This window comes from Tetrao urogallus (genome assembly GCF_951394365.1).
Source record: "Tetrao urogallus genome assembly, chromosome: 11".
NCBI lineage: Eukaryota > Metazoa > Chordata > Aves > Galliformes > Phasianidae > Tetrao > Tetrao urogallus.
The window spans coordinates 1,233,383-1,260,137 of NC_136824.1; the positions used below are offsets into that span (position 1 = coordinate 1,233,383).

The 26,755-nt window shown below is 50.2% G+C and overlaps 1 protein-coding gene across 1 annotated transcript in view; it reads left to right on the forward strand.

Moving 5' to 3' along the window:
* Positions 1 to 8,638: 8,638 nt before the first annotated feature.
* Positions 8,639 to 26,755, forward strand: part of ITGA11 (integrin subunit alpha 11) — a gene marked incomplete at both ends in the record, with an annotated part of 31,948 nt that continues 13,831 nt past the window's right edge. Inside the window, 6 exons of the mRNA XM_079541062.1 lie at positions 8,639 to 8,690; positions 14,553 to 14,664; positions 23,387 to 23,496; positions 24,990 to 25,081; positions 25,375 to 25,489; positions 26,467 to 26,594. Of these exons, the coding sequence (XP_079397188.1) occupies positions 8,639 to 8,690; positions 14,553 to 14,664; positions 23,387 to 23,496; positions 24,990 to 25,081; positions 25,375 to 25,489; positions 26,467 to 26,594 (609 nt within the window). The remainder of the gene's footprint in view (positions 8,691 to 14,552; positions 14,665 to 23,386; positions 23,497 to 24,989; positions 25,082 to 25,374; positions 25,490 to 26,466; positions 26,595 to 26,755) is intronic.

The following is a 26,755-nucleotide window of genomic DNA, read 5'->3' on the forward strand; positions in this document are numbered from 1 at the left end:
TGCAACATCCAGGGATATCGTGACATCAATCTGGTGCTTTTCCCCTCCTCCAAAAACAAGCAAGGCTGTGTGCCCTGAGCTGCTCACATGCTGCAGCACGTGTGGCACCTGTTTTCCCAGTGGCAAAGAAAAGCTGCAAACTGTTATGCTCTTCTCTCTGCAGTCTGCAAAGCTGTACTTGCATCCTCCTCTCCCAAGAGCTAAGTACAGTTAACTGAAGAGCGGGATGGGTTCTGCTCAGGCATGGGGAAAAGCAGTGGGTTCAGCAGGTGGCTGTGCTGCTCATAGGGCAGAGAAAGGAGGAAATCTGCTGTATGGGAAGTGCTTGCAGGAAGTGGAAGTGCCCTTTGCAGTTCTGTACGCCAGGGCAATTTCTCTATTGGAGGGTGATGCCTCTGTGCACCCATCCGTGGCCCATGTGCTCCTAAGGCTCCCAGCAGTCCCAGCATGGTTTTGTAAGTGCTCCATGTATGGCTGCTACAAATGTGGCCCACAGATGGCACATAACGATGTGCTTCTCCACCTTCCTCTTGGAAGCCCTTTAAACCTGCTTGGAGGCAGGTCTGCTCACCTTTGTGCTTTTATTATTGCGGTGCTGCACTTGGTGTAAATACCCCCTATGAACAGGGAACAGAAGTCTGTACGTTCCAAGCTGTGACATGGAATAGATGCAGTGGGTGATGCGCAGCACCGTCTGCTGGAGGAGAGATAGAAAAATGAACCCATCCCTGCTCTGCCCTCCCCAGGCAGCAAGGATGAGAGCCAGCCCATGCTGGCACAGCCCTGCAGCATGCCGGCCGCGGGCAGCTCGGGCAGCACAACATCTTGTTCTCATTACACCAGGGCAGGTTTCTTGCTGATGCTGCATCCTCCCCGTGAGCCGGCATTTCCGTGCCACTGAGTCATCCCCGACGCTGGAATGTGGCCATGTGTGCACCGCCCTGCACAGCCATGCTCTCCTGGCTGTGCCCTGTGAGGAGGGTAGGAAATAAGAGATGTTAATATGGGGATTGTGAAGGTGAAACATTGCTGAAATAATATGGGGGGGGGAGCTGGAGGAGAAAGCTGCTCAGGAGCTTCCGTTAGCAGGTGGAATGGGGTGTGAGCACAGACCATGTGGCTGCAGGCATCGTAGCAAAGGGCTGCCTCTTTCCCATCTTGTTTTGCACTGATTGCCATGGGAAAAGCTGAAACCAAAGTAAAGGTGAAGACTTGGTTCTCCCTTGGCTTTAAGCATGCAGTGGGATTGAATTGAATTCCTGAACAGGAGCGAGCAGCTCCAGATCGGAGTGGTGCTGAGTGGCTTCACAGCAGCCCTGTGCTGGGATGTTGGAGTTTGTATGCTGGGCAATGGGAAGGGAAGCAGCTGGTTCAGCCAGGCAGTGAGCACCTCACCATGAAATATTCCTTGTCTACCCACACGATCCACAGTGCGTGTGTGCAGATGTTGAGACAGTGCTTCAACGTGAGCCAGGAGGACGGGGGCTGTGCTCAACGCCTTCGCATTTTCCTTTTTCTGATCTTTTTCCATTCCTCTAATTGGAAGCCTTGGGCTGGCATTTCCTGCCCTGCAGACCATGCTGTATGGCACAGCTCTGCCAGACAGGCAGCCAAGAGATGGCTCAGCACTGCAGTGAGCAGTGGGTCGGCATCCCCTGCGAGAGCTGCCTTCCTGCTGGATGCATTCAACCTTCCTTCCCTTCCCAAAAAAATAAAATAATCTGGGAATGTGGTGGCATTCAGTTCTGTAATAAAGCATAGATTTCATTAGCAAAGAAGCATCTTATATGGGCTGTTTCTTTCTTAAAAATCAGGCTTGTGAATTCCTTGGCAGAAGCAGGGAACTTTGCACTAATACAATCTGTGCTGGTTATAGGTGTGACACCAGAGGCTGTCTTGGATGTCTGTGCCCTTCCCCGTGCCACATCTCCAGCACCACTGTTGAAAGCCTGCATTCGCAATACCAGGGCCTGTAGGTTTTGTTGATTTCTCTAATTTCTAATCTATGCTATTCCCAGCAGAGCCCATTTGTTTTCAAAGCAATGGCCATAGTGTCAGCAAATGTCACTTACCTGGCTTGCCTGTGCTTCAGGCTTCCTACAAAAGAAAAGATGGGGTTGTTGGGGTGGCCCAAGGTGGATGGGAGAGAGGAAACTTTAAAAGCCTGTAGCAATGTGTGCACTGTGGTACTTGCCCTGTATTTATTACCAGCCATGGGGGGGGGGGGGGGGAAGAGTTGAGCACCTTGCTCCCAACTTGTGCTCTCCAAATAGACATGAAGGACACTGGATGCTCTCCCAAAGGGCTGACTGCTTGTGGTTTGCATGTTGCTGACCTCCCCCCTCTGTGTTCATGTTAATGCTGGTCCAGGGGTAACCAGCAGCTGATGCCCCCAGCACAGGGATGTGAGGTCCTGGCTGTTGCTGCCTGCAGGGCAGGGATTGAGATGTTTGCACTCCCTCAGCACTGGGCCAGTAATGGCCTTAGCAGAGCACAGCTGGCAGAGCCCAGCGCTCTCCAGACACCTGGAATGTGTCACATCTTTCTCCAGTGCCTAAAAATGGCTCATCTCCTGGTTCTTCACAGAGGGCTGTCTGCAGGGCGCCAGCTCTGCTCTTGGACTCAGGTGAATGGGCAACAGCAGGTCCAATTTGTTGGCCTGTCTGGTTTGGAAAAGCATTCAAGACACTTGGATGAAACACTTTGTGAAAGCATGAGGGCTGGTTGTGCTGATCTACCTGCCTCTCGGAGTGGGCAATGCATTTATTGCTATGTTGAATTGACTCAGTCTCTCCAATCCATCTCTCCAGTTGCACTGGAGCAGTGTGAGGATGCAGTTCCCATCTCACCCATAGTGACTTGCACCCCAGCACTGCTCCTGGCTCCCAGTGAGTCTCAGATTTGTGCTGTTTCCCTTTGCTGAAGCTTCTGAATCCCCTTAGCACTCACTTTAAAGAAAACTGTTGTGTGGTTTTCCTTTAAGAGCGGGAAAAAGCATATTTCTGGTTTCAAAGTGGAAAAAACTTGCATCTCTTTTGCTCTTCCTTGTGGCCTGGGCCTGGGTGGACCTGGAGCATCACTCCCAAAAATCTGCCCTGCTTCGTGCTTTGCCAGTGGTTGGCGCCCCTTGTTCCATCCCTAGGGTGCTTAGGGGACGTGCACAGCACCCTTCTGCCTCCCCATTTTGCAGCAGCAAAAAGGAAAAAGTTTGGGAGTCTATTTTTTAATTCCTCCTTTGCAAACGATTCTGTGTCCAGAGTCGCTTTCCTGTTGCATATTTTCCCCTCCAATATGTTCAGCAGCGTATTAATCAAGCGCTCCTCTGATGTTGTGATTTTTATGGGCTGCCAACTGCACAAAGCCAGTTTGGCATCCTCTCCAAAGAATGAGTTTGAATGGCTTTACCGTTTGTATTTCAGACTGAGCTGTGTGTCACTTCAGTAGAATTAAAGTGGGGGGGGGGAAGGGGGGATGAGCGCCAGAACTCATATTGCACAGCAGCTCTTTCCAGACTGAGAGGAATCTCTGTACTGTGGGCAAATGGAGGCAGCAGAAGTGTGCAGCTGTAAATAGAACTTCCGTGGAGTGGGAGATAATATTAATAATAAATAGCTGAGCTTTATGCAAGAGGTTTTTTTTTTTTTTCCTGCTGTGGAAAACTTCCCAGGGGAAATATTCTGGGTTTATTGGAGAGATGTTTGCATACTTTCAACTAAGTGGATGAAGGTCTGATGGAGCATCGTCCTCTGTGGAAGGCCGTGGGATGTGGTGCTGTATGCTGGCCCCATGGGCTGAGCACCCAGCTCTGTGGTCCTGGTGATGGGGTTTACGTGGACTCCATGTAGGTCAGTGCAAAAGTGCAGTGCTTGGTGTTCAGCGGGTTTGTGGCAGATGGATTGCTTGGGATTCTTGGGGTTTGTTCATCTGGAGTGAGAAATAAAGAAGGAGAGACTAAATAAATGGAGAAAATAATGCTAGGTAAGCAAACAAAGAAATTCCTCAGTAGCAAACAGTACTTTTTTTTTTTTTTTTTTTTTTTTGAGGCTAATGCTCTGCAAATGCTGTGTTGGAGCTGCCTGAGCTGTGAAGTCACTGGGACAGCACCTGGGGAGGGTCAGCCTGGGCTCTGGCTGGGGTGAGTGGGCTTAATCCACGTCAGGAAGCTGTGGAGCAGTCTGCTGGGAGGTGGATGTTTACAGCAGGGGGCCAAGAGAGCTCTGAAACGCCCAGCAGTGAGCACCCTGGCTGCTGGGGCTCTGCAAGATAGATTGTAATCACATTGATTAGGAGGGTTTTTGTAAAAAAAAAAATCAACCTGGCACAATCCCAAGCCCAGGTGTGGAAGTGTATCTGAGCTGGGAGAGCCTTGGTGCTTGTTGTGGGAGTGCTTGGCTGGAGTGTGAGCCTGGTGGCACAGAGGAGCCTTCTGGCCATGGCTGATAAATACAGCAATGCTGATGGAGTGCTGAGGGCAGAGTTCTTTCAAACACTGCACTGCTTCCAAGCTGCTTTCCAGAGGTGAAGTTATTTCCTTGCATTGCTTTGAGCCTGGAGAACCAGGAGGGTCTTCTCCCCATCCACCCTCCCCAGCTGTGCCCAGGGTGCTCACAGCTGCTGTGCTGGGTACCCACAGACTATGGGGTCCCTGTGTTGGGACCCCAACATCGCTCCCCACACTGTGCTGCAGGGAATGCTTTGGTTAGAAAGGCAATGGGTGAGGAGCTGAGTGCTTGGAGCCCTCCGGATGGCTCCCTGGGGCTTTTAGCCTGTCTGTCTGAGTTCTTCCTTCTTGCTGCCTGCTTTCATTTCCAGCCTCGTGCTCTCAGACGACTTAAGGTTTCCTGGCCTCGTGCAGAGCTGCTAATCCCTGGAAGAGCATGGCTTTGTGTTTACATCAGCCTTTGTTTTGGACAACCGACTCTCCTGGGCTCTGAGCTCAGCCGGCCGCATGACAGCCAGGCGTGGCAGCACCACGTGCACCTCATCCCCCCCATCCCCAGGTGATCACCCCCTGCCCACCCCTGAGACCCCCCCTTGCCCCATCCCTCCCCAAAACATAGGGGAGGAGCAGCCTTGGGTACCACATTGCTCTCATCCCAGGCAGTTCACTGTAGAACACACCGTGTGACCCTATCAGCCCTTCCTCTGTTTGGATTTGGGAACTGGGGGTTTTGTTTTCATTCCTGGCCTCTGTTTACATTCCTTGTATCCTGGCTTAGTCCTTCTGTAGCTCACAGAGTGGCTGTGTCCAGTGAATGACACCCTCCTGAAGGTCAGGAGAGAGGAGGTGGGAAGGCTGAATTTGGGGAAAAACTGAGCACGTGTGGGAAAACATACTGGGAATGTGTGGGATGAGTTGTAAACACAAGGGGAAGTAAGTTCAAGTTGTCACCACACCGGGCTGTGCTTTTAGCTCTGGAAGAATTGGGGGGTGGGAGCTTCAGCAGTGACCCAGCTAAGATTCAGGGATGGCTGCTGAAGTTTATTTGCAGGATTTTCCTTGTGAGAGGTGCACAAAGCCTTGCTCAATTCAGGATGGGACCTGGGGTCATCCAGCACTGCTTCCTGGCTCTGAGTGAGGGCACAGTCAGCACAGCTTTCTCCTATCCAGATTTCTTAAGAAGCCCATCCAGGGTTGTTAATGTGGGGAAGACATGAGATCTTCCCTTTGGGAATGGCTGAGAAACAGCTTGTGTCACTCCCTGTGCAGCTCTGCAGCCAAGTGAGCTTGATGCCTGGATAGAGGCTGCCCTGCTTGCTCTCTCCTTGCTTCCTACCAACCTGCAGCAGCACTGGGTGAGATCCTGCTCTCTGCAGGAAGGGCTGAAGGAAGCAGAACGCTGCACAGGTACAGGTTCAGTGCTGGGATTTGCTTCCCTTGCTAGAGGGGTGGGTTTAACCTCCGGAACGTCTGGATGCAGAGCACTGATTACAGCGTGTGTGGATCTTGGTTTGCACTTTGTCACATGTTGGCCTTGCAGGGGCAGCATGAGGTTTGGGCTGCAAACCTGTGGCACCTGAGCCATGTGTCTTCATGGGGCTGCAGCTGCCCTCCCACACCAAAAGCTTTTGCTTTGCTCTGATTTCAAGGCAAAAATTTCCCCTCTCACTTTCTCCATCCATTTGTTCCTGGCTGCTGGAGGGCCCTGAGGACTCCATGCCACTCGCGTGGGGTTGGGTTTGGTTTTGCAGCACAGTGCAGTGCCTGAGCAACCAGCAGGAGCGATGCTGTGTGCACCTGCAGGTGCAGCATCCCTGCTCTGAACACCCCCTGCCTCCAGCAGAACCCAAAGTGAAGAACCCCATCATTGGGACTCGCTGAGAGCCAGGCACAGATCGCAGCACATCTTTTCCTAGTGCTCTGCCAAGTGGCTGTGCGGGGCTGGGGAGGGATGTTTGTTTCCAGCCCCACTGGTCTCTATTGGAGATGGCTGTTTTGCCCTCCCCAAAATGCTCCCATTGCAGCTGGGGTAGGAAAGATGTCAGAAATAAAGTGATGGCAATGAAAAAGAACCTCCATCAGCTGCCTGGGGCTGTGTTCTGCCCCTGGGCACTGCGTTGGTGTCCCCCCCCCCCCCCCCCCCTTCACCCTTTCTCTGCAGGCTGAGTTTTTGGAAAGCACTGAGTTGGATAGACCAGAGCTCAAATTGCACTGGGATCCAAGAAAAAGAAAAGGAGAATAGCACTTAACATAAGCCCAGTTTTTGGCTTTTTACAGGATTAATATCATATGATGAATAGATGAGATTTATCTGGTGTAGGCTTTTTGGATGTTAGAGTCCTGCTGCTGAGCTTGCAGCTGGAATATCACGGGATGTCCCATAATAACTTTGCTTTCCTCAAATAACATTTTTGCATGGGGGTGAAATGCCATTATTTCCCTATTTCCTTGTTTGTGTTTTCCCATCTAGCCCTTCCACAGACAGCTGTTTACATTTTGGGAGCATGACATCAGTGTTAGCACAGCTCTTCTCCTTGAACCCTCGGCACTTGTGCTGGGGAAGCAGCACTGAGACGCAGTGATGTGCCGCAAATGGCTCCAACTCAAGCTAATGAGAGACCCCAGGAGATGTGCAAGCTGCTGGTGGACAGCTGATGGAACAGAGCAGGGCTGAAGGAGAAAGCTTCCCCAGCTCAGTGCAGGTTGGAGGGTAAAATCCCAGGTTCAGCTCTGTAACCATGCTTTGGGGATGAGCAGCAGTGCTGCTGGGTCAGGAGATGCTGCAGCACCTCTGCTGGGCTGCACGTCCTGGGGCATCCCTGGTGCTGTGTGAAACACGAGGCTCGTGAGCAGGGAAATGTCCTGTGCTGTTTCTGACGCCCTGGAGAATGGCATTTGTGCCTGGGAGAAGCAGGGATCGCTCTGTGCTTGTGTTGGAGATCTCTGCTTATTGATGGAGATTTTTAGCGTTACGCTCTGCTCCCTAAAAACCCTTAACTTTCACCAGACCAACCCTGCACTCTGCTCCCTTCATCTCTTGCTGCCCCCTGAAGTTCTGGTTTTTTTTTTTCCTTTCAGATTAAGGTATGGGGGGGACAGCTGGCAGGCATGGTTAAGAGCTGAAAACGTTTGATTTTGTCCAACAGCATTTTGCTGTGGGAAGGGGTGCAGTGCAAACAAGCTCAGAGCATTTGCGTTTCTGAGACAGTTTGGATCCCACTACTGCTTTGATCTCTGTTCCAGACATGTGTCCTCTCCCCCTGGTGCCCCAGAATGTATATATATGTGGGATGGAAGGGGGAGTAGGAAAAGGAACTGCTTCTCCTAGGCACTCCCTTGCTTCTAGAGGAGTATCTTGAGGAACTACTTCTGCAGCCCCCAGGCTGTCTGCCAGAGAGTTGGCAGGCAGGGATGCTGCTGGTTGAAGCTGTTTCAGATCTTCCCTATCAGCTGGGTGGTAAGAGAAGTGTTGGGCACACCTTGGTCTGGTGGAGCGTGGTCTGTGCAGGTAGCAACTCCCTTTGATTGGGATTGGAAGAAAGGTTTGGAGGGGACTTTGGGGTCTGAAATTAAACCTGCAGCGCTGAGTGCATCCTCCACAGGTCGCTCCCAGATCTGGGGAGGGAGGAAATATCACCCAGAAGATGTTGTGTAGTATGTTTTGGGCTGTCGAGTCCACCTGGAGGTGTCAGGGCTGTTAATGACAATTCTCAGGGAAGCCAACCCAAGGGACATGCAGAGTCAAAGCACTCCATAGTGCCTGGGAACAGCCCAGGAGGTGCTCCTTGGTGCACTGCTGCTTTGCTCCCATCCCCCAGTGGATGTAGTGCCTGAAATGGGGTGACAGCACAACAGTGCTGACACCACCATCAACAGTGGCCCCATGCAGACTTTTTGCCACCAGTCCCATTGAGGCACGGGGATCCTAGAAGCATGCCATGGGAACGCAAATCCCATCCAACACAGCCCCAGCCCTGACCCGATCCCTAAAGGGTGCCGTGGCCGTGTGCAGGCTGTCCCCTCTCCTGCTGTACCTCCTCCAAGCCTCACTCGTCCCTCCCACTCCCTCCCAATGCTCGTCTGCTGTCAGGGAGCAGGGGAAGGCTGGGGATAAGAAAAGGGCTTTCTGAGCAGGGCTACCACTCTGGCTGGGTGTCTCCGGCAGATGCGTGGGGCCGGGGAGCCCCTGGTGCTCCCATGGACCTTCCCAGCAGGATGCTCCTCGCCTGCTCCCTCTGCCTCCTGCCCGGTAAGAGCCCGCTCCCCTGTGTCTGGGAAAAGAACTCCTGCTGGCTTAAGCAGAGGGAAGGAAGGTGTTTGGGAAAGCCCAGCTTTGATGGGGCTGTTGGAGCAGGAGGGAGGGAGCCGGGTGCCTTGGAGGCAAGCAGAGAGTTAGTTAAAAGGATTGGAGTGCTTCCCCATCCGGGCTGTGAGCACGAGTGGGATTAGTCAAGCAGCTTTCTGGAGTGTAGAACAGAGGAGAAATAAGTCCCCTAGACAACAGGACCTTTTTACCTTGGGTTAATTTTTGCATCCTTCATCTAGCTTATAATGTAACTTACCCTGTTGTGTGCGAAGTTGCTATGCAGAAGAGAAGTGCCTGGGATTAAAGAAGTGAAGAAGATCTTTAGGTCTGTGTCTCGCTTATGGATGTGCTCCTGCAGCCCTGCTTGGCTAGGATGGGGCAGAGCTCAGCCCATTGCTGCCCGCTTGCAGGAGGCTCCGTCCTGCTGTGGTTGCAGCTGGCAGCTTCCTGCACACAGCCCAGGCTGGGGCTGCTCAGCTTCAAAGTGAAGAACAGAGCTCGCTCCCACTACCAGGAGCACCGCCGGCGGCCGCGCATCCCCGGCAGCACCGAGAGCTAATGCCACTGTAAACATTTCTAAACATCCCAATGGAAAGCAAGCCAACACTTTCTTTTTTGTTTTCCTTTTGTTTTTCTCCTTGCTAATAGCGCTGGTGCTGGATGATTTCAAGCCAGCCGCGGCGGGGCTGCTTTTCTGTGCCTAATGGGGACCATGTGTGCATGGCTCGCATGGCGGAGGGCGCGGGGCTGCCTGCGTGGAGCTGCGGGGCAGAGCGCTGCGGCCGGCCGTGCTTACGTGGGCAACAGAGTCCCTCAGTGAACTCCTCTTAAAGAGCTGCTGCTCGTAGAGCTATTATAGAGTGAGCTCAGGGCTGTGGTAAATCTGTGTTTCTGCTTTGGGCTGAATGAAAATCAGCCCTCGGGTTGAGGTTTCTGCTCATGGGTATCTTTGTATGGTGACTGAGGGGGGATGGTGCTGCTGCTGGGGGTGACAGAGATGCAGGAAGGGTTAACGCTGCTCCCATCGCGATGTGGTGGTCTCTGAGCCCAGCCAGACCCAATGCTTCGTGGCTGTATTTCACTGTATTTTGCTGAGGACTAACTCAAAGCAAGTCTGTGCCATGCGAGGGCACTGAGCTGGGATGTGCGCTGTTGGGAACTGTCCCTTTGCTGTGCAGGCAGCCACTGAGTGTTCTGTTGGTCTGCAAGGCACTCCCCTGGGCTGGGAGGCCCTGAGACACCGCTGTGTCCCTGGTGCTGGTGGGCATGGGGCATCCTTCGGGGGTTACTCAGTACTGGGGGCATCATGGTGCCCAGGGGCCACCAGTGCCATACATCCTGTGGACAAATAGCTAAAATCCAGGCCGAGGGCTTGCTGCAATAAATCCTCCAGGCATAGGCTGTGTTGCAAGGGAGGTGATACTTACACCATGGGGACTTGGTGTCTGAGCAGATATGAAGATAGATTTCTTCAGGAAGTCATCCTTAGATGCAGTAATTTCTGTAATTTCACAGCATGCGTTTGTTTTCTTGCATTAGTTTCCTTGTTCAGAGAAGGCAAGTCAGCTCATCCCTTCACCAAAGGGTCACCAAATGGTAAAACTCTCGTGTTTGCCTTATGGGACATATTTGGGAGGGTCCAGGTGGGGTCACAGGGGACCTCCAGCAGTTGTGCCTAAGGCTTTGCTGATGGGAACTAAATGCTGTGTGGCTGCAGAACCCAAAGATCAGGGCTAGAATGTCCCACACCTTGAGTCCTCCATCCAACAGCCAAGGTTTGGCCACTGGAAGTCAGTGGGCAACTTGAATGTGGGAAGTCAATCTCCATGCCAGAGCCTTATGATGAGCCCCCCGTTGCTCCCTAGGCAGCTCCCCTGGGAAAGGAGCATTTGGAGAGCAGCTGATATTCATCCCCCATGGCTAGTTGTGTTATTCCTGGTGAACACATTGCAAATGAATAATCAGTGTGTTCCTCAATGCTGTTAAACATGGTCTGCTGCAATTAATGCAGCCACACAGCTCCTCCCCTGCTTTTGGGGGGCCAGAAAGCTGAACTGTGGAAGCACAAGGTACTGCTGTAGCTAGTGCCCCAGGGCTGTTTGTGAGATGTTTTGTGGGTAACCAGGAATGTTACAACACATGCGTCTGTGATGACTGATCTTCTGTTCATCCCCAGTATTCCCTGGCTCTCTATCTGCAGCTGTGGCAGCCACCGAGCTCTGTTTGTTTCCTAATAACTGATGACAAATGCTGGCTTTGAGATAGAGACCTGGATAAGAATTTGGTGCTTTCAGTGTTTCATTCTGCGGAGTTTGATAGAGGCTGAGGCTGGAGGGAGGCATAGGAACATGTGGTCTGCCCTGTTTCTCCTTGGAGCCTGCTAGCTTTTGCCCAAATACTCCATATCAACCTCAAAGTCTTCTCTAAGCCGATCCAGAGCGTAAGAGTAAACAGTATGTGTGACAGATGGATTGCAGAGCAGTGTCTGATGCCACCAAAGCCCATGTGGCAATGGGAATCTCGTCATGGGAGCCTGGCTGGCTGCCCTGGACGCACTGGGGTGGTGTGGGTCACAGTGGTTCAGTGGCAGTGTCTTGTGTGTGCAGTCCCACACTATGGAGGTTGTCTTTCCTGCATGGGTTTGGGCAATAAGGAAAGGGAATGGTGCAAGGACAGCTCTTGGGCTAAGGAGCCCAGAGGTTGGTCTTCACCCTATGCTTCCACCTTGTCCTAAGCTGTGACAGCACTAGCTTTGGGGGTGCCCTCAAAGTAAGAATGAATTTATTCTAGCAGCTCCTCTGCTCGGCTCTGATCTCCTCAAATTGACAGGTTGCAGCAAAACAACGAGCAGCAGCCACCAACTTCTTAGCTTGGGGCACCATGGCAAAACCTTCACCCACCTCATGGGGACCAGATGTAGATAGGTTGATGGTTGGATGATGGGTTGATGGTTGGACTAGATGATCTTAGTGCTCTCTTCCTTTGCTTATGATCCTATGACCCAGCTGGGGGCACAGGCACAGATTTGGGCAGGAGGAAGGTGCAGAGACCGTGAGAGCATCCCTGGCACAGGAGTGGCTCAAAGCTGCACAAGGAGGACTTATTTTAATTCTTTCTGGCAGCAAAGATGCCTTTTTTTCCCAAGCATTGTTCCTCAAATGTGCTTTATTTTCCCCCCCCTTTCATTATTTGACCTGACAAGAATCAAAAAGTTTCAACTCAACAGAAGTTCCAGTTCGGAAAGGAGGTATTTGAGGCTTCCTGCCTTGGCGCGATCACAAGCAAAACATGTGGGTTTTGGTCACATATTTATGACAGTGATGTCACTTCTGACAAGAAAATGAGGCTGAGCTCTCTGGGTTGCTAAATCTCCTTGACAACCTTTCAGAGAAACTTCCATTAATTTAAGCCGGCTTAAATCTTGACACATTTATTTTCTTTCTTCCTACCTCGAATGCACCCACATCTGTCTGCTTTCCTGAATTCCTTCCCTCCTGTGTCCACATACCAGCAGTGTTGCCATCCATTGTCTGGAAGCTTTCTTCCTGACCGCTTTGTTTTTCTGCCTGGTACCTGCTGGAAGCACGGGGCATGCTGGCCATCAGAGCCCACATCCATCTCTCTGCAGCTTTGGGAGCCAATGGGTTTAAACTATGGGATTGGGTCAGGGTTAGCTGCAGTCCCTCATGTCTACACAGACATTATTTATGTTAAAAAAAAAAAAAAGAGCCTTAGGGTGCTTTCAAAGAGCAGGAGCAGCAGATTGGAGCCCTAGCAGTGCTGCAGAATGGGGTTTGGGCTCCTTGGGTGGGTGGTGGTTTTTGCTGTCCAAGCACAGCTCTGCTGTTGTGGTCTCTTTCTTTCCATCCCTGCTATGGGACTCGGTGGAGACATTTGAATATGGAGAGAAAAAGATCCCAAACTGCTGAGTTCTAATACTTCAATCACTGGGGAGGCATCCTGGGAAAATGTGAATGCTTGAGAGCAGCAGAGCTGCACCCCTCCCAAGGATTTCAAGGGGATCAGTAAGGATGGGAGGGAATGTTTTTACCATTCCTTTCCTTTTTTTCCCCTCTTTTCCAACCCTAAATGCAATCTATCCAAGCTCGGCTCACAGTCTGGCTTCCCCCTTCATATTGCCTATCATTTGGAGCAGCAAACCCCACAGGAAACTGCTTTTCACCTTCACTCTCTGCATGCATGCATTAATTGGCCTACCTCACATTTCTCCCTGCTTCTCTCTATTCAGAGACTTTTGTGTTCTATGAAGTGCTTACATTCTCAGTACTTTTTCTTCTCCAGGCTGCCTCTTGCAAACAGCTCAGTTGCTCTTTATTTCTCCAGGAGCCCAAAGCTGTGCAGTGCATCAGAGCAAAGAGCCATAGGATGGTTGTCCCCAACTTCTCCCACCATTCCTGCTCCCTATAACCTTCTGCTTTCGTGCCAGCTGCACTGACAGAAGAAAATGCTCCTTCAGTGCAAAGCTGGAGGATGTTCTCACCCCCTGTGTGCCCTTCTGTCCCTCTGCCACGCTCTGTGCCTGCTGCTCGACTCCTGCATGTCTCCAGTGGGCAATGGTTAACACGAAGGAGGTTTTGATTTGTTTTGCAATGTTAAATCAGGTCAAACTACCACAAAATGTGCTGGCTCTCATTCTCCCCAGTCTCTTTTTTTTTTTTTCCCTTGCTTTCTAGAATTTCTTTTTGTAGGATTATAAAGCTTCTTACCTCAGCTCTCCATTGGCAAGGCTGCGTTTCTCTGTTTATCAAGCCAACATTGCCAATTTGTCACTATGACTGCAAAAAAAAAAAAAATAAATCAGGTTTAATCCTAACATTCCTACCTACAAAAGGACTTTCCATCCTAAATTTCCTGCCTGGGAAGCAGTTTCCCAACCTCTCCTGTTGACAACCCCTTTGTTTCTGTATGAGTACTGAACGTGACGCTTCTGCTGCCTCTAAAGCTGCCTTATGGGCAATGCCAGGATCCTTGATTTGTGGCAGGCTCAGTGGTCCAGCAGTTACTTGCTGCCTGGAGGCAAACAAGCTGGGGTGTGCTGAGTGCCTCCCTGCAGCACAGCCACACCAGCTGTAGAAAGGGGAGATTTTGACTGGATATAAGAAAAGGTTTTGTGTTTTTGTGGGTTTTTTTTTTTGATAATAAGGATAGTGAGGCACTGGCATTTGTTGCCCAGAGAGGTGATGAATGCCCTGTACCTGCAGATGCCCAAGGTCAGGCTGGAGGAGCTGTGGGTGTCCCGTTCATTGCAGGGGAATGGGGCCAAATGGACTTTACATGTCCTTTCCACCTTAAGCTGTTCCATAATTGTTCTCCCTGGCATCCCCCTGGTGGCATCAGCTTCTGGTTGCACGTGAGATGTGACTCTGTTGTCTCTTTGGTGCTGCAAAGCCCCTGGAGAAGGCAGGAGGTGGTCAATGGGGATGGCTGTGTGCTGGAATGCAGTCTCACATCTACATCCTTCAGTGACTGCACAGGAGGGGTGGGGTGAGTGCATCTGGGGTTTCAGCCTCCCTTCGATTGCAGGTTGTCAAGGTGATGCTGTGCCACCAAGCTGCTGTGATGTGATCAAACTAGTTTTTTGCCATTCTGGACAATGGTGTTAGGATTGGAGGCAATTCTGGAGAGCGTCTGTGTTCTTATTGGGGCAGGCTGTGTGGGATATCCCCATGGATGGGGCTTCACACAGCTCTGGTTGACCTCTTCAGGGTCTGACCACTCTTGCTGTAACAAGTGCTTTCTTCTTCCATCTCTGCACTGTGTTTAATGGGATCCTTCTCTCCCCAGGGCTCAGTGACACCTTCAACATCGACACCAAGAGGCCCAAAATCATCACTGGCTCTAAGGATGCGTATTTTGGCTACACAGTGCAGCAGCACGACATTGGGGGCAAGAAGTGGTGAGTGAGTACTGAGAGGAGGGGTCTACAACACCCTATGGGAATGTGCCTATCTCCTGCTCCTCCCAACCTGCCGATCTGGGGCAGGCATTGCTCAGGCTCCGTAGGGTAGCAAGGTTTTGTGCTGGTAAATGCAATACTTAAGCAAGGTTTGAGACTGGAAAATGCAAGATTTAAGCGAGGTTTGGTGCTGGATCCAAGTTATGTGCACAGAGCAGGGTTTGCAGGTGCTGCAGGGGCTCTCGTCCCACTCCAGGCAGGTTCACAGCTCCCCAGGGCTGCTCAGCCTCCAGCACTTGTTGGAAACCCATCTGGGCTTTGGGTTAGGGCCATCCCATCTATAAAATGTTATAGAGTTTCCACTGAAGAAGCGATGTCTGCAGAAATTATCAGAGCTGCCTGCTGCAGCCAGGAGTGTGGGGTGACACAGGGATGAGTTTTGCTCAGGTATTGGAGGATGGGGTATTGCAGTCCAGGATGCCACCCCATCCCCACGGCAGAGCTGGGTTCTGAGCATGTGATGTAGCCCCCAGAGAGTTCATGGCTGGGTCTCCTCCAAAATATGGTCATGCCTAGCACTGGAGCATCCCTATTGGTACACCCCAGTGGTCCATGAGCAGGTTTTCACATGGCATTGGGGACCCTTTCCATTCTCAGGACTCTTTCCCTGCTGTCCAACTTGCACTTGAACTTAAACCAGGAATTCCTTCACCCTTTCCGTGCTTGAGAACATGGCTATTTACCCAAAGCAAGGCTTTCTTGGAAGGATAAGGAATTTTGGGCAACCTGCCAGCAGGGCTGATCATGGCCAAAGCCACCGGAGCAGGGAGTGAGCACAGCCATGAGGCAGCTCCTGTAAATAAAGGACGTTCCAGCAATTCCCTCAATGCACAGCATGGGAGCAGCTCACTGTGCTGCTGCCTTGCTGGGAGGATCTCATGCATGGTCTGGCTCCATGTGATGCTGGGGCACATGCCCCTGCAGCACAGCTGCTCTGAGCCCAAAGGGATTGCTCTTTCAGCCCGTTTTCTTGCCCTAAATTCTCACAGACTTTCTGCATTCAGGCCACAACCCAAACAGAAGCTGTACTGGTGAATGGAGGTGCAGCTCTCGCTACACCAGCAGTGCCAGAAGGGAGGCAGAACCTTGCCAAAAATGTGAGGCTGGGGCTAAGCCTAGGAAAGAGCTGATCAGAGACTGCAGTTCTTTGAAGCAGATAAGGAGCAGAACAAAATGTCTCTGCCATCACATTCCTACCTCTGCTGCTCTACTTCTATTTTTCTTTTAATCCTTCAAGTGCCAAAACCTCAGCGGGGAGCAGTCAGTGAGGATGGTGTGTGCACTCAGGTGCCATCCTGTTCCTCCAGTGACAAAGTGACATCCATTTGCAACCTATTGTAGGGGCCCTGTGTTAGTATGGGGTTGGGCTGGGTGCTCTCCACGGGTCCCTTCCATCCCCTCCAATTTTGTGACAGTGGTAGCAGGGAGCCAGCCCAGCTCGCATGTTCTTCTCCCACATCTCCCATGTCAACATCTGCCAGCACTTAGCTGTCATTTTCATAGAATCATAGAGTAATCCCAAGTTGGAAGGGACCCATAAGGATCGCTGAGTCCAACTCCTGACTCCACAAATGACAAAGTTTTTCTGCACCGCATGAAGAAATGGATGTTCTCTGCCCTGGGTAAGCGTAGGCATATACATAAATACAGTGTGTATTAGAATGGGCAATTACATAGTATAACATGTCTATTAAATGTGCACGTCATTAAAAATGAAGCCATCGTGACTCACTCTGGTTAAAGGAGAAATGACTGAACAAACAAAATGTCTGTAGTATGAACCAAGGACACAGAGAGCCATGTGATAATCATTGTGCAGAGTCTCAGCCAGGCTGGAAAGCTGCCAGATGCAGAAGGAATGGGAGTGATATGGCAGAACTGTGGCTAGTGGAAGGCAGGAGTAGAGGCAAGCAGCACCCAGGAGCTCAGAGGAGTGAAATGGCTGTGTCTGAAATGTAGCTCCTCCAGGAGCAACGGCTCTGACAGCGCTCAGCCATACAGCTGCCAAATATTGAATGTGGAATCTGAGGAGTTTGGCACCTCTGCTCCAGTCTGAACTGTTTTAATGCTGCTTTTGGCCATCGTGGATGGCTGCAGGAGGATTGCAAAGCAGCTTATGTATGTGTTAGTGAGAGCATAGGAATATTTATGTGTGTGTACACAAATGTAATTCTGCAGGTGTATTTGGAGTTGTGGCACTTTTCCTTGCAGTAGCATCCAGACAGCTTGCACGTGGGGCTATGACAACAGCTCTGATAGTGGAAAACCTGGGAGGAAAGAATCCTGGTTATTAAACTCTGGGGGAAGAAGCAGTTGGAAATGCACTGCTCCAGGAGCTCTCTGCTTTGTGGGGTCACGTTCCCTGCTGGCAGGCAGCAGTGCCTCCCAGACCTCCCTCTTGCTGCTTCTCTCCCTTTTTCACAAAGCTGGAGGTGTGAGCTGTGCTCCAAGTGTGCAAATGGAAAAAATGACAGCAGGCTCCCAAATCTCATCCCAGCGTTCCCAACGCAATCTCAGCGTGTGCTGACCAAACTCTGCGTGGATCTGGTGTGGGTCTGAGCATCCCACAGCCCTGTGCTGGTGCCTCAGGTAGTGCTGTGATACTCACTGGGGTCAGTGCTTCCCCTTGAGATGTGGGCAGAATTTTGGGGTTGATAGAGGTGCTTTAGGGGTTGGGTGATGGCAATGTCCCAAAGAAGTGAGCTGCTCCTCTTCTTGCACTGTGCCATGCAGTTTAGGAGTATTCAAGGTGTGGATATCATGAACCCAGACAGGCTTGTTGCTGTAGGTGCATTTATTTGGGAAAAGTAAGGATGTTCAAGCACAGAAATGGGGAACTGAGCATTGGCACAGGCAGCTCAGGGCAGTGGTGGAGTCACTGTTCCTGGAGGTGTCCAAGAACCGTGGAGATGTGGCACTTGGAGATGAGGTCAGTGAGCACAATGGGATGAGTTGGGGTTGGGCTTACAGATCTGAGAGGTCTCTTCCAATCTTAATGATCCCATGAATCTCAGCAGGCACGTGTATATCAAATACGGACCAGAACTGCATGGAGTTCAGAGGGAAATGTTGTTAGAGATCCCTTTCCCAAGTGCTTCTCTCAGCTCTCCATCACTTCAGCATCTCTGGAGCTGGAGCTTTGCGATGCAGCAGGCCCAGCCCTGCCGCCAGATGTTCTGGATTACCCCCTGCTGGCTCCAGCTGGATGTGGGGTGGGGGCTGGGGCTGCAGCCGCACAAAGCCCACCCTGATGAGATTAGCCCTGTGCTGCTGACCCAGACGGGACTTTCCACTGCACCACCTGGGAGGGATTTATAGGGAAAGGCTGAAGGCAGGTGTCTGCGGCAGTGTGCGCAAGTGGGGAGATGTGAGTGGGCTGGGGGCACTCCGTGTGTCATCTGAGTGTGCTCCTAGCCAGAAGCCCCAGCTGCCGCCCTTGGCTTTCCATCATGATATTCCAGACACCCACATCCTTTTCTCCATCTAAATAAAAAATGTGAGGCTGGGAGGAGGTGGCTGTGCCACGGGGCAGCAGGAGCATCACTGCTTGCGTGCTGAGCGTTTTCTAGCTATCCAAAAAAATGAGGCATGAGGAGAACTGGCTGTGGAAGTGAAACATTGTGAATAAACATCCATTAGCCTTCTGAAGCCATAAAAATAATAAATATAGCATTCTCAAGCAGGCTGAGAGCGGAGCTTTGCTGATGCTGCTGGCGAGGTGGCGTTGTCCCAAGAGCATCACCGGCTGCTGCAGCTCGTGCTGCTCTGACTCCTGTGTGACATGCAGCGCTGCAAAGCTCTGCTCTGCTGTGGGGTTTGGACCTACAGCAGCAGAAGGGCCTCTGGGGATGAACCCCCCCCAGTGCCCACAGAGAGCAGCCCCAGCAACAGACGTGACGTTTCCAGTCTGAGCACTCGTGAGGGAAAAAGGAGGAGGGAGAGGAGAGAAAAGTCTGCTCGGTGGATTTAAAGCTGTAATTGTGCTGATCTGGAAAAACAGTTAAAGGGTTTGCTATTTCCCTACTACTGCGAGGCTTTCTTGGCTGCAACTCTCCTGTGGTTTGGCCAGTACCCGAGTGCTGGGATTATTTTGGTGAAAGGGTACATAGCTGCAGAGCATTCCTTCGGCGCGGGGAAACGTCTGCTCCTGGCGCTCCCTCCCACCGTGCCGGGAATGGGGGATGCACTGCAGCCCCAATCTACGCCTGTGTTCAGTGGGCTTTAACTGTGAGAAACCCCAGGGCTCTGCTGGTAGCGTCACCAGGCTCCTCAGGGCTGCCCCAGGGCTCCATGGAGGACATGGTATGTTAGACATCCTTGGAGAAAATCTTTCGACTGGTTCTCACCAGCTCTAGAGATGGATGGCATCAATCACAAGTTTATGTCCTACCATTTGTATTTATTATAATAATAATAATAATTATTATTATTATTTTGAAAGCCTTTGGTTCAGCTGAAAAACAGTCCCTTGTGATCCTTGTGGCAGGTCTTGCAGAAGGGAGGAGGAAGTCCTCCTGCAGTGCTCATGGGCGCATTCTTTCAGCCTACCTCAAATCTGGGAGGAAAAGTGGAGCTATAGATACCGTGCAGCAGATCTTTATGAATGGAGATGGTGTTATTCCCTCCTATCCCATATTGCTTGACCATAAAAAGGCTTTTGTGGTCATTTCTTTGATGTTTAGGATTGGGTGGTCTCAGAGCGCTGCACAGCAGCAGGATGGAGCCAGTGACCTAATGGTGGTTTGGGAACCCCCAAGAGCATTGTTTTCTGGTGATAATGGGCAATTAGGGAAAGCGAGAGGCAGCCAGTGAGAGCCAGTGTCAGAGATCAGGGTTTGCTTTGGAAACTTCCAGTAGAAATCAGTGCTGGGGTCAGGATGGACGTGGTGCCTGATGCCCCAACCAGCCACCCCAAACATCATGGTGGAAACCCGCAGCCCAGGGGCCTTGCCTGTAAACACTCCTGGGTTGCCATAGCCCTGCGTGAAAGGAAAAAATTACACCAGGAAAAACAAGAAAGTATCATTATTTCTGACCACAGTATTCTGCGAGTTCCTCAGCCGTGTTCTGCAACACACCCATCGTACACTATTTTAGGGAGAACTCTGCTCATTTTGCTTCTTGCAATGTCTACGGGATTGCTGTGGCACAAAGGACGGCTGCATGGCTTGGTCTTTGGCCCCACGTCCTGTTGGAGGCCCCTTCCCATGGCAAGGCTACAATGGGTGGAGGTGGCAGGGCTATGGGATGCGCATGGAGCTGTGCTGGGTATTGAGGAGCATCCCCTCCCAGATCAACCTGAGCAGCTGGTTGGACTGCAGATGTGTTTATCTTTCATTTTGCAGTGAGAGGGCCAGCACAGAGAAAAATATCTCAAAGTCCCTTCCCCTCCTGTGTCCAGTCCAAGCTGCCACAAACCAACTGAAAGTTTTCCACTGCTGAACTCTCCCTTTCCCGAACCCCTTTAATAACTTCTTCATCCAATCCCATCTTGAATAAATTAAGTACAAGTGAATTTGCCTTGCAGGAGATTAAGTGTCCCATTGATTGAAAAATCCTGTGAAAAGCATAGTTTCTTCTCCATTCCTTCCTAATCCCTGCATTCCCAGATCACCAGTGACACATACCTTCTTTTCCCGACTTCTTTCCATTTAATCAAAACGTCCTGGGGGGCTTGGAATGAGCTTTGCAACCTCTCTATGCTGTGTGGGGAGTCACTCCCTTAAGTCAGAAGGTCACAGGGGGCTCCCAGGCATCCTTAATTTGAGGTGCAAAGCACCAGCAGCGATCACACTTCTGCCTGGAGAGAGGTGAAAGGGATGAGCTCTGCGACACATTCTCCATTGGAAGAATGGGTTCTCCAACCCTCAACACCTTCAAATCACAGCTGAATGGCTTTTGGGAGGTGTGCTCCAGCCAAGCATTGCTTCCTGGGTTCATTACTGAGATAACCTGCATGAATTAATGTCTGTGGTGCAGGAAATTACACTAGGTAGTTTGGCTAAGGGGAGAAAAAAGAGAAGCATGGTTTGGCACCGAGCAGCTGGGACTCCAGTTGTTCCAGACACCGCAGTGCTGCTGTCTTTCAGGTTTTGTGCTACCACCCATGTTCCCATGCAATGAAACCGTTTGAAACAGTGCAAAAAAAAACCACCAAAACAAAAACCCAGCAACAACAACAAAAAATTCCTCCTTGAATGCTCAGATTTGCATTGTTTTGGTGTTTGATGTGAGCCTTGCATGGTTTGCAGCCGTGGCTCGTGCAAGACCACGAAGCAGGACAGAGCGTGGGTTTAATGGTCTGATCAAAGCACAGATCCAGAAATTCAATTCTTACTGCATCGTCTGAGAAGACACAACGTGGGCATTTCCACCAACATCGCTGTTTTCAGCTTTTTTCCCAGGGAAGAATGTTAGAAATATGTCCTCAGTCATGTTGCTCTGAGCGGTTTATGCGCTTCACATTAAATTCCTTTTTTTTTTTTGCTTTTGTTTTCTCCATAAGGACCGCATGAAAAGGAAGGCGAGGGAGGCGTCGTTTGGTTCTTGTTTGCTCTTAAATCTTCCTTTATTAGCCAAAGCATGATGCAAGGCTGCTGCTCTGGGCTTTGCAGAGGGCTTTGCTTGCTTAGGAACACTGGGAGTGCTAGGGGAGGATTTGAGGTGACCCAGGGTTGCACATGGGAAGGGATAGCAAGGTGCCCTCATTGGATCCGAGTCATTTGAGATAGGGCATTTTAGGAAGTTTTGTCATTATTTTCTTTATTTATGGAGAAAAAAAAAGAACTGTTTAGACCACAAGTTTACAAAGCAAGATGAAGGGAGGGGTTGGTAACCTGCAAGCTGGCATCACTGCCTTGGGGAGACATTCCCCTGATCCCACAGCCTGCGCCATCACCTTCCCAACAGCTGCAGAAGCCTTCTCCTGAGCTGCCAAGTTTCCACGGGAGTTTGACAGCTTTGGCTAATTAATCACTTCTATTTAACCCGAGAGGGAAAACAATGCCATTGTCTTGGGAAGGCAAAAAATCTGTTTTGGTGAGCTTCTCAACCCCTGCGTGCGTTTCCGCTACATTTAGGGCAGTGGCTGTAAGTATTTGGGCTTTCTTTGAGCCTGCAGGCGTGATGTAGGGCTGGGGAATGGGTGGGATGGGCTGCCCTGCCATCACCGCTGTCTCTTGCTTTACAGGTTGCTGTCGAATGCTGGTGATTATTAATTAACAGATAATGTGATAATGGTGATATGGGAGTATTAATTAGCGGGAGATGCCCAGGTTGGATTTTCCCATGGGGAGGGTAATTCTTGGGCTGGGGAGCACATATCCTGCAGTCCCAGAGGGATCCTGGACACACTGCACAGGGAGCCACCAAGGTGAAGGTGCTCCAAGTTCCTGTTAAATCCCATCTGTGTTCAGTTCTTGGGTAACGAAGAGCAAACAAATGAGGATCATCCTTTGGGATGCCTCAACATTGACTTCTTCTCATCTTTTCTGTCTTCCCCTGCAACATCTTTTCGCATTTCACATTTGTTGCCTTCTCTTTTTCTGACCATAATAATGTGCGGGCTAGAAGCAGAGAGACACGAGCAAACTCCTCCTACATGTCCAGGAGAAGGTACACAACCTCTGGATGCCATTGAGCGTGGTTCCAGATGGTTGTTATTTTATCCTAATTAATCTCCTCGTTAGCAGCGAAGCTGTAAGACAGGAAGTATTTCCGTGGGAATCCTTAAATACTTCTTAGATTTTGAAGGTTTTCGGTTGGTGAGCAATCCCATTTAATAGTGATGGAATAAAAGAATGATTGCTTACTGTCTTTGTAGAGGCAGTGTTTAAAAAAAATTACCGAATCTGGCCTAACTGGGAACATCTGTGCTGGAAAACAGTGGCTTTGCCAGCTGTTGTGTAGAGCAGCTCAGAACAAAAGAGGTCCTGTGTGTTCAGCAATCTGGATGGGGATGGCTGCATCCACCGATGGGTTCTGAAAACAAAATGCAGTGGACTAGATTTATTTTGGGCTAACACGCTGGGAGCAGAAGGTGCCAGAAACCCGTGGTTCAGGTTATTTTTGAACTGGCCTGGAAAAAAAAAGGGATGAATTCCTCAGGTCCTGCTCTTCTCCTCCTTCGGTTTGCTGCTTTGTTCCAGTCTGGTCAAGTCCACAAGAAAGTGAGAAAAATGCCTGCAATGTCCCAGACGAATCCCACAGCCTTTCTGACACTATGTGTTTCTGTCAGCTGATAAACCTCTGCTTATTTCAGTGTACAGATGGATGCCCAGCATCCTTGCCTGCCCCTGAGCTGGTTACCACCGGGACCACTGTGGGCTGATCATAAGTGAGCAACCCCAGCGTGGAGCAAACCTCTGGAAAATTCACTTTTTTTACCTTTTTAGTGGAGAATATTCCCCATGCACCTCAATGTGAGTCACAGTTACCTTTTCCTTTGGGTATCAGGCAGTGCTTCCCAGCAGCACTAAGGCACACGGCCAGTTTGTAGGTTTGCATGGGACTGATGGGGTCTGGGTCTGATTTTGCAAGAGCCAACAGATGAAAATATTTTGACCACATCCTCGCAGGGAAGGATTTCTTTGTTTGTTTTTTTCTTTCCATTTTTCTGACAAAAAGTCAGCCCTGAGACACTGACAGGTGCCTTTTTTTGCAGGCTGGTTGTGGGGGCCCCCTATGAGACCAATGGGCAGCAGAAGACAGGAGATGTCTACAAGTGCCCATTGACCAGCGACGCTCACAGCAACTGCACCAAACTCAACCTAGGTACTGCATCCCAGGGCACGAGGGGTGCTGGGTCATTATTTCAGGTGTTTGTGTGACTCCTGGCCATGAGCTTTAAGCACCAATGGGATAGAATGAAGCGAGTCAGGATGGAGTTAAATAGTTACATTTAGTTAATAGAGCTTAAATTGTTTGATTCATTCGGTCAGGAGAAAGTCAGCAGTGGGTAACGACCACCTCACACACCAGCAAAGAGCAGGATGTCCCAGGCTGGGGGATGAGTTCCCCATATTGCCCCATGTCAGTGGGAATGTGAGAGCCTGGGACTTTCCCAGGGTCTTGAGAAACATCTCTGGGGCTTAGGGGCAAATTCTCGGGTGGTTTCACAGCAGAGCAGGAGTTTGCACTTTATTTATCATCATTATTCATCTGAACTGTTATGGGTTCCTACCAGAGCTGATAAGAGAGAAGGATCTTTGGCTCATCCACAGTGCTTGATTGATTGGAAGCAAATAGGGTTTAGTTGGAAAACATTGTGGTTTCTTCTTATTATTATTATTATTTGTTTTGTTTCATGAGAACTTCAAGATTTTTCCAGTGAATAAATCTCTCGTGTAAATCTGAATTTTGCTAAAAAGCAAGCTTTTTCCATTGGAAACAAGTTTCAAGTGAAAAAAAAAAATCAGTTCAGAGAGCACCCTCTATTTTTATTATTTTGACTACTTAGCACTGAGGCTACCTGAGTAAAAGCAAGCCCAGGGCTGCCCTGCAGTGACACCAGGCATTCCTGCATGGCCAACAGAAGGACAACTGTTGGCTGCCACAGGAGCCAGCAAGGCTGGCAGGAGCATCGCCCCATTGTCTCCATCATGCCCATCATTCCCGTTTTCCCCAACATTCTCATTGTCCCCATTACCTCCTTTGTGCTCATCATCCCCATTGGTCCCACTTTCCCCATCATCCTCATCGTTCCTGTTGTCTCCCTTTTCTCCATCAGCCCCATCGGCCCTGCCTGGGTTCCCAGCCCAGGTCAGTGGGCATCAGTGAGGGTTAATATCCTCAGCTTGGGTGGAGGTTGTTTGGACGAGCTCGTAAAGCTGCACTGGGGGAATGAAAGGGTTAGACAGTGTTTTTGTCAAAGCTAAGTGCTATTCATGTTAACCAAAATAAAGGGTTGCCCCATGGGCCGTTCCTGGTTTCTGGACTGTGACATGGGAAATGAAAGAAAGGCACAAATATAAATGCATGCTGGCCCAACATTAAAGGATGAGATGCTAGAGCTGCTCAGAGGGGTTTCTCTCCTAAGGACTTCCTACGTAAGAGTCTGTGACTCACAGTTTCATTCCCAGAAGACGTTTCTCTTTATTTGTTATGGCAAGCAGGAAAAAAAAAACAAACAAAAACACCTTATCTTGACAATCTGCTTCAAAAACAAAAGGGAAAGCACAAACTCTGCAGCTCTCCCTGTCCCTGGCTCTCATGGCAGGGATGCTCCATGCAGGCAGGCAGCAGCTAACCGTGTCCTCTCTCCAAAGGAAGAGTCACTCTGTCCAATGTGTCTGAGCGCAAGGACAACATGCGCCTGGGGCTGAGCCTGGCCACCAACCCCAAGGACAGCAGCTTCCTGGTGAGAGTGGGGGGACTCTCTGCTATGCACGTGCATGAACGCATGCAGATAGGCTTGTGCACATATTTATATGCATGTTTACAAAGATTTGCACGTGTGCAAATGCTTTTCCAGCTCCCAGCATGCCCTGTTGGTCGTTCAGGATCTGGGTGGCAGGCAGCTGCAACTCTGCATGGTGGTGATGCTGGTGGTTATGGTGATGCTCCAAGTGATGTTCTGATCTCCTGCTTTCCCACACAATGAAAAAGTGCCATTCCCAGGACCATCCCTGATGCTGTCTCCTGTTCCCCCAGGCCTGCAGCCCTCTCTGGTCCCACGAGTGTGGCAGCTCCTACTACACCACTGGGATGTGCTCCCGTGTCAACGCCAACTTCCGATTTGCCAAGACGGTGGCCCCAGCGTTGCAAAGTAGGAGAAACTCTTGTGTGCCCTCTAACCCTCCCTGTGTGGGTTTGGGACTTGATGTTCTCTAGAGGTCCCTTCCAACCCCTACAATTCTACTGTGATCCTATGCTTGAAGCTAGCATAACTTTGTGCTCCCTGAGCACTTCGATACCACTGAGCAAACAAAGCTCTGTTGGTGCTTGAGAGAAGGCGAGATAGCAAAGGAAATTATTGCAGGGCAGTGATTCAAAGGGGGTTACGAGCACAGACATCTGGTAAACATTTTCCTTCTGACTGACACCCGGGGAAGACAAAAATACCTTATTCTTCCAAAAGCAGAATGAAAAAGCATCCAGAATATTTTATCAGCGCAGCTCAGAAGGCAAAATAGGGAAAGAATTCAGCACTTGGCCACACAAAACAAAGAGCTCATTGACTGGAAGCTAAATAACCTGGCCCCAATTTGTAGATTCAGGGGCATGATTTGATTCTGAGATATTAAACAAGCTTCCTGGCTTTCCTGTGGGTGGTGGGAAATTGCAGAAGGCTGTCCCAGGGTCTCAGCTCTGCAAACGCTCCTTTTCCTCAGCCTGGCATAAGAAAAAAAAGGGGAGATTTGGGTGGTGGAGGAGTAGGGTGGATCCCAGCACCAAATTTCAGGTGTTGCTTCCCTCGTTATGATCAGATGCTTCTTGCTCTCATTGCAAATGGGTGTTTTATAAAGAGGACTGTGTGATACAGAACAGAGGGCCAAATCTGAACTAGAAAATACACTGTGGGATGTTATTCTTATTCAGACTGCTATTGGCAGGGAGGATGCATGTGGCTTCTTTATGCCCTGTTGGAGTGAATACACCCAGAAGGGCTTTATGAAGGATTGAAGTAAGATGTTTTTTTTTCAAACAAATCATCAGTACCTGATGGTGAGGAATGGGGCCGTAAATCCCCACTTCTCAAGGGCTGCCAAGGCCTTTCAATGCCGCGCTGCGTATCCTTCACAGGATGCCAGACGTACATGGACATAATCATTGTTCTGGATGGATCAAACAGCATATACCCCTGGGTTGAAGTTCAGCACTTCCTGATCAACATCTTGAAAAAATTTTACATCGGGCCCGGCCAGATCCAAGTAAGCCCTGATATGCTGCTGTGTTGTGGCTTTGTGCAAAGTCTCTGCTTGGACAAAATGCTGTAATCTGGCACTGAGCGTTGGATGCATGCGTCGTGATGCTGAGCCCATGGAAATAATGCTCACATTAATGTCCCTAAAGGAGCTATGGGGAGCACAGC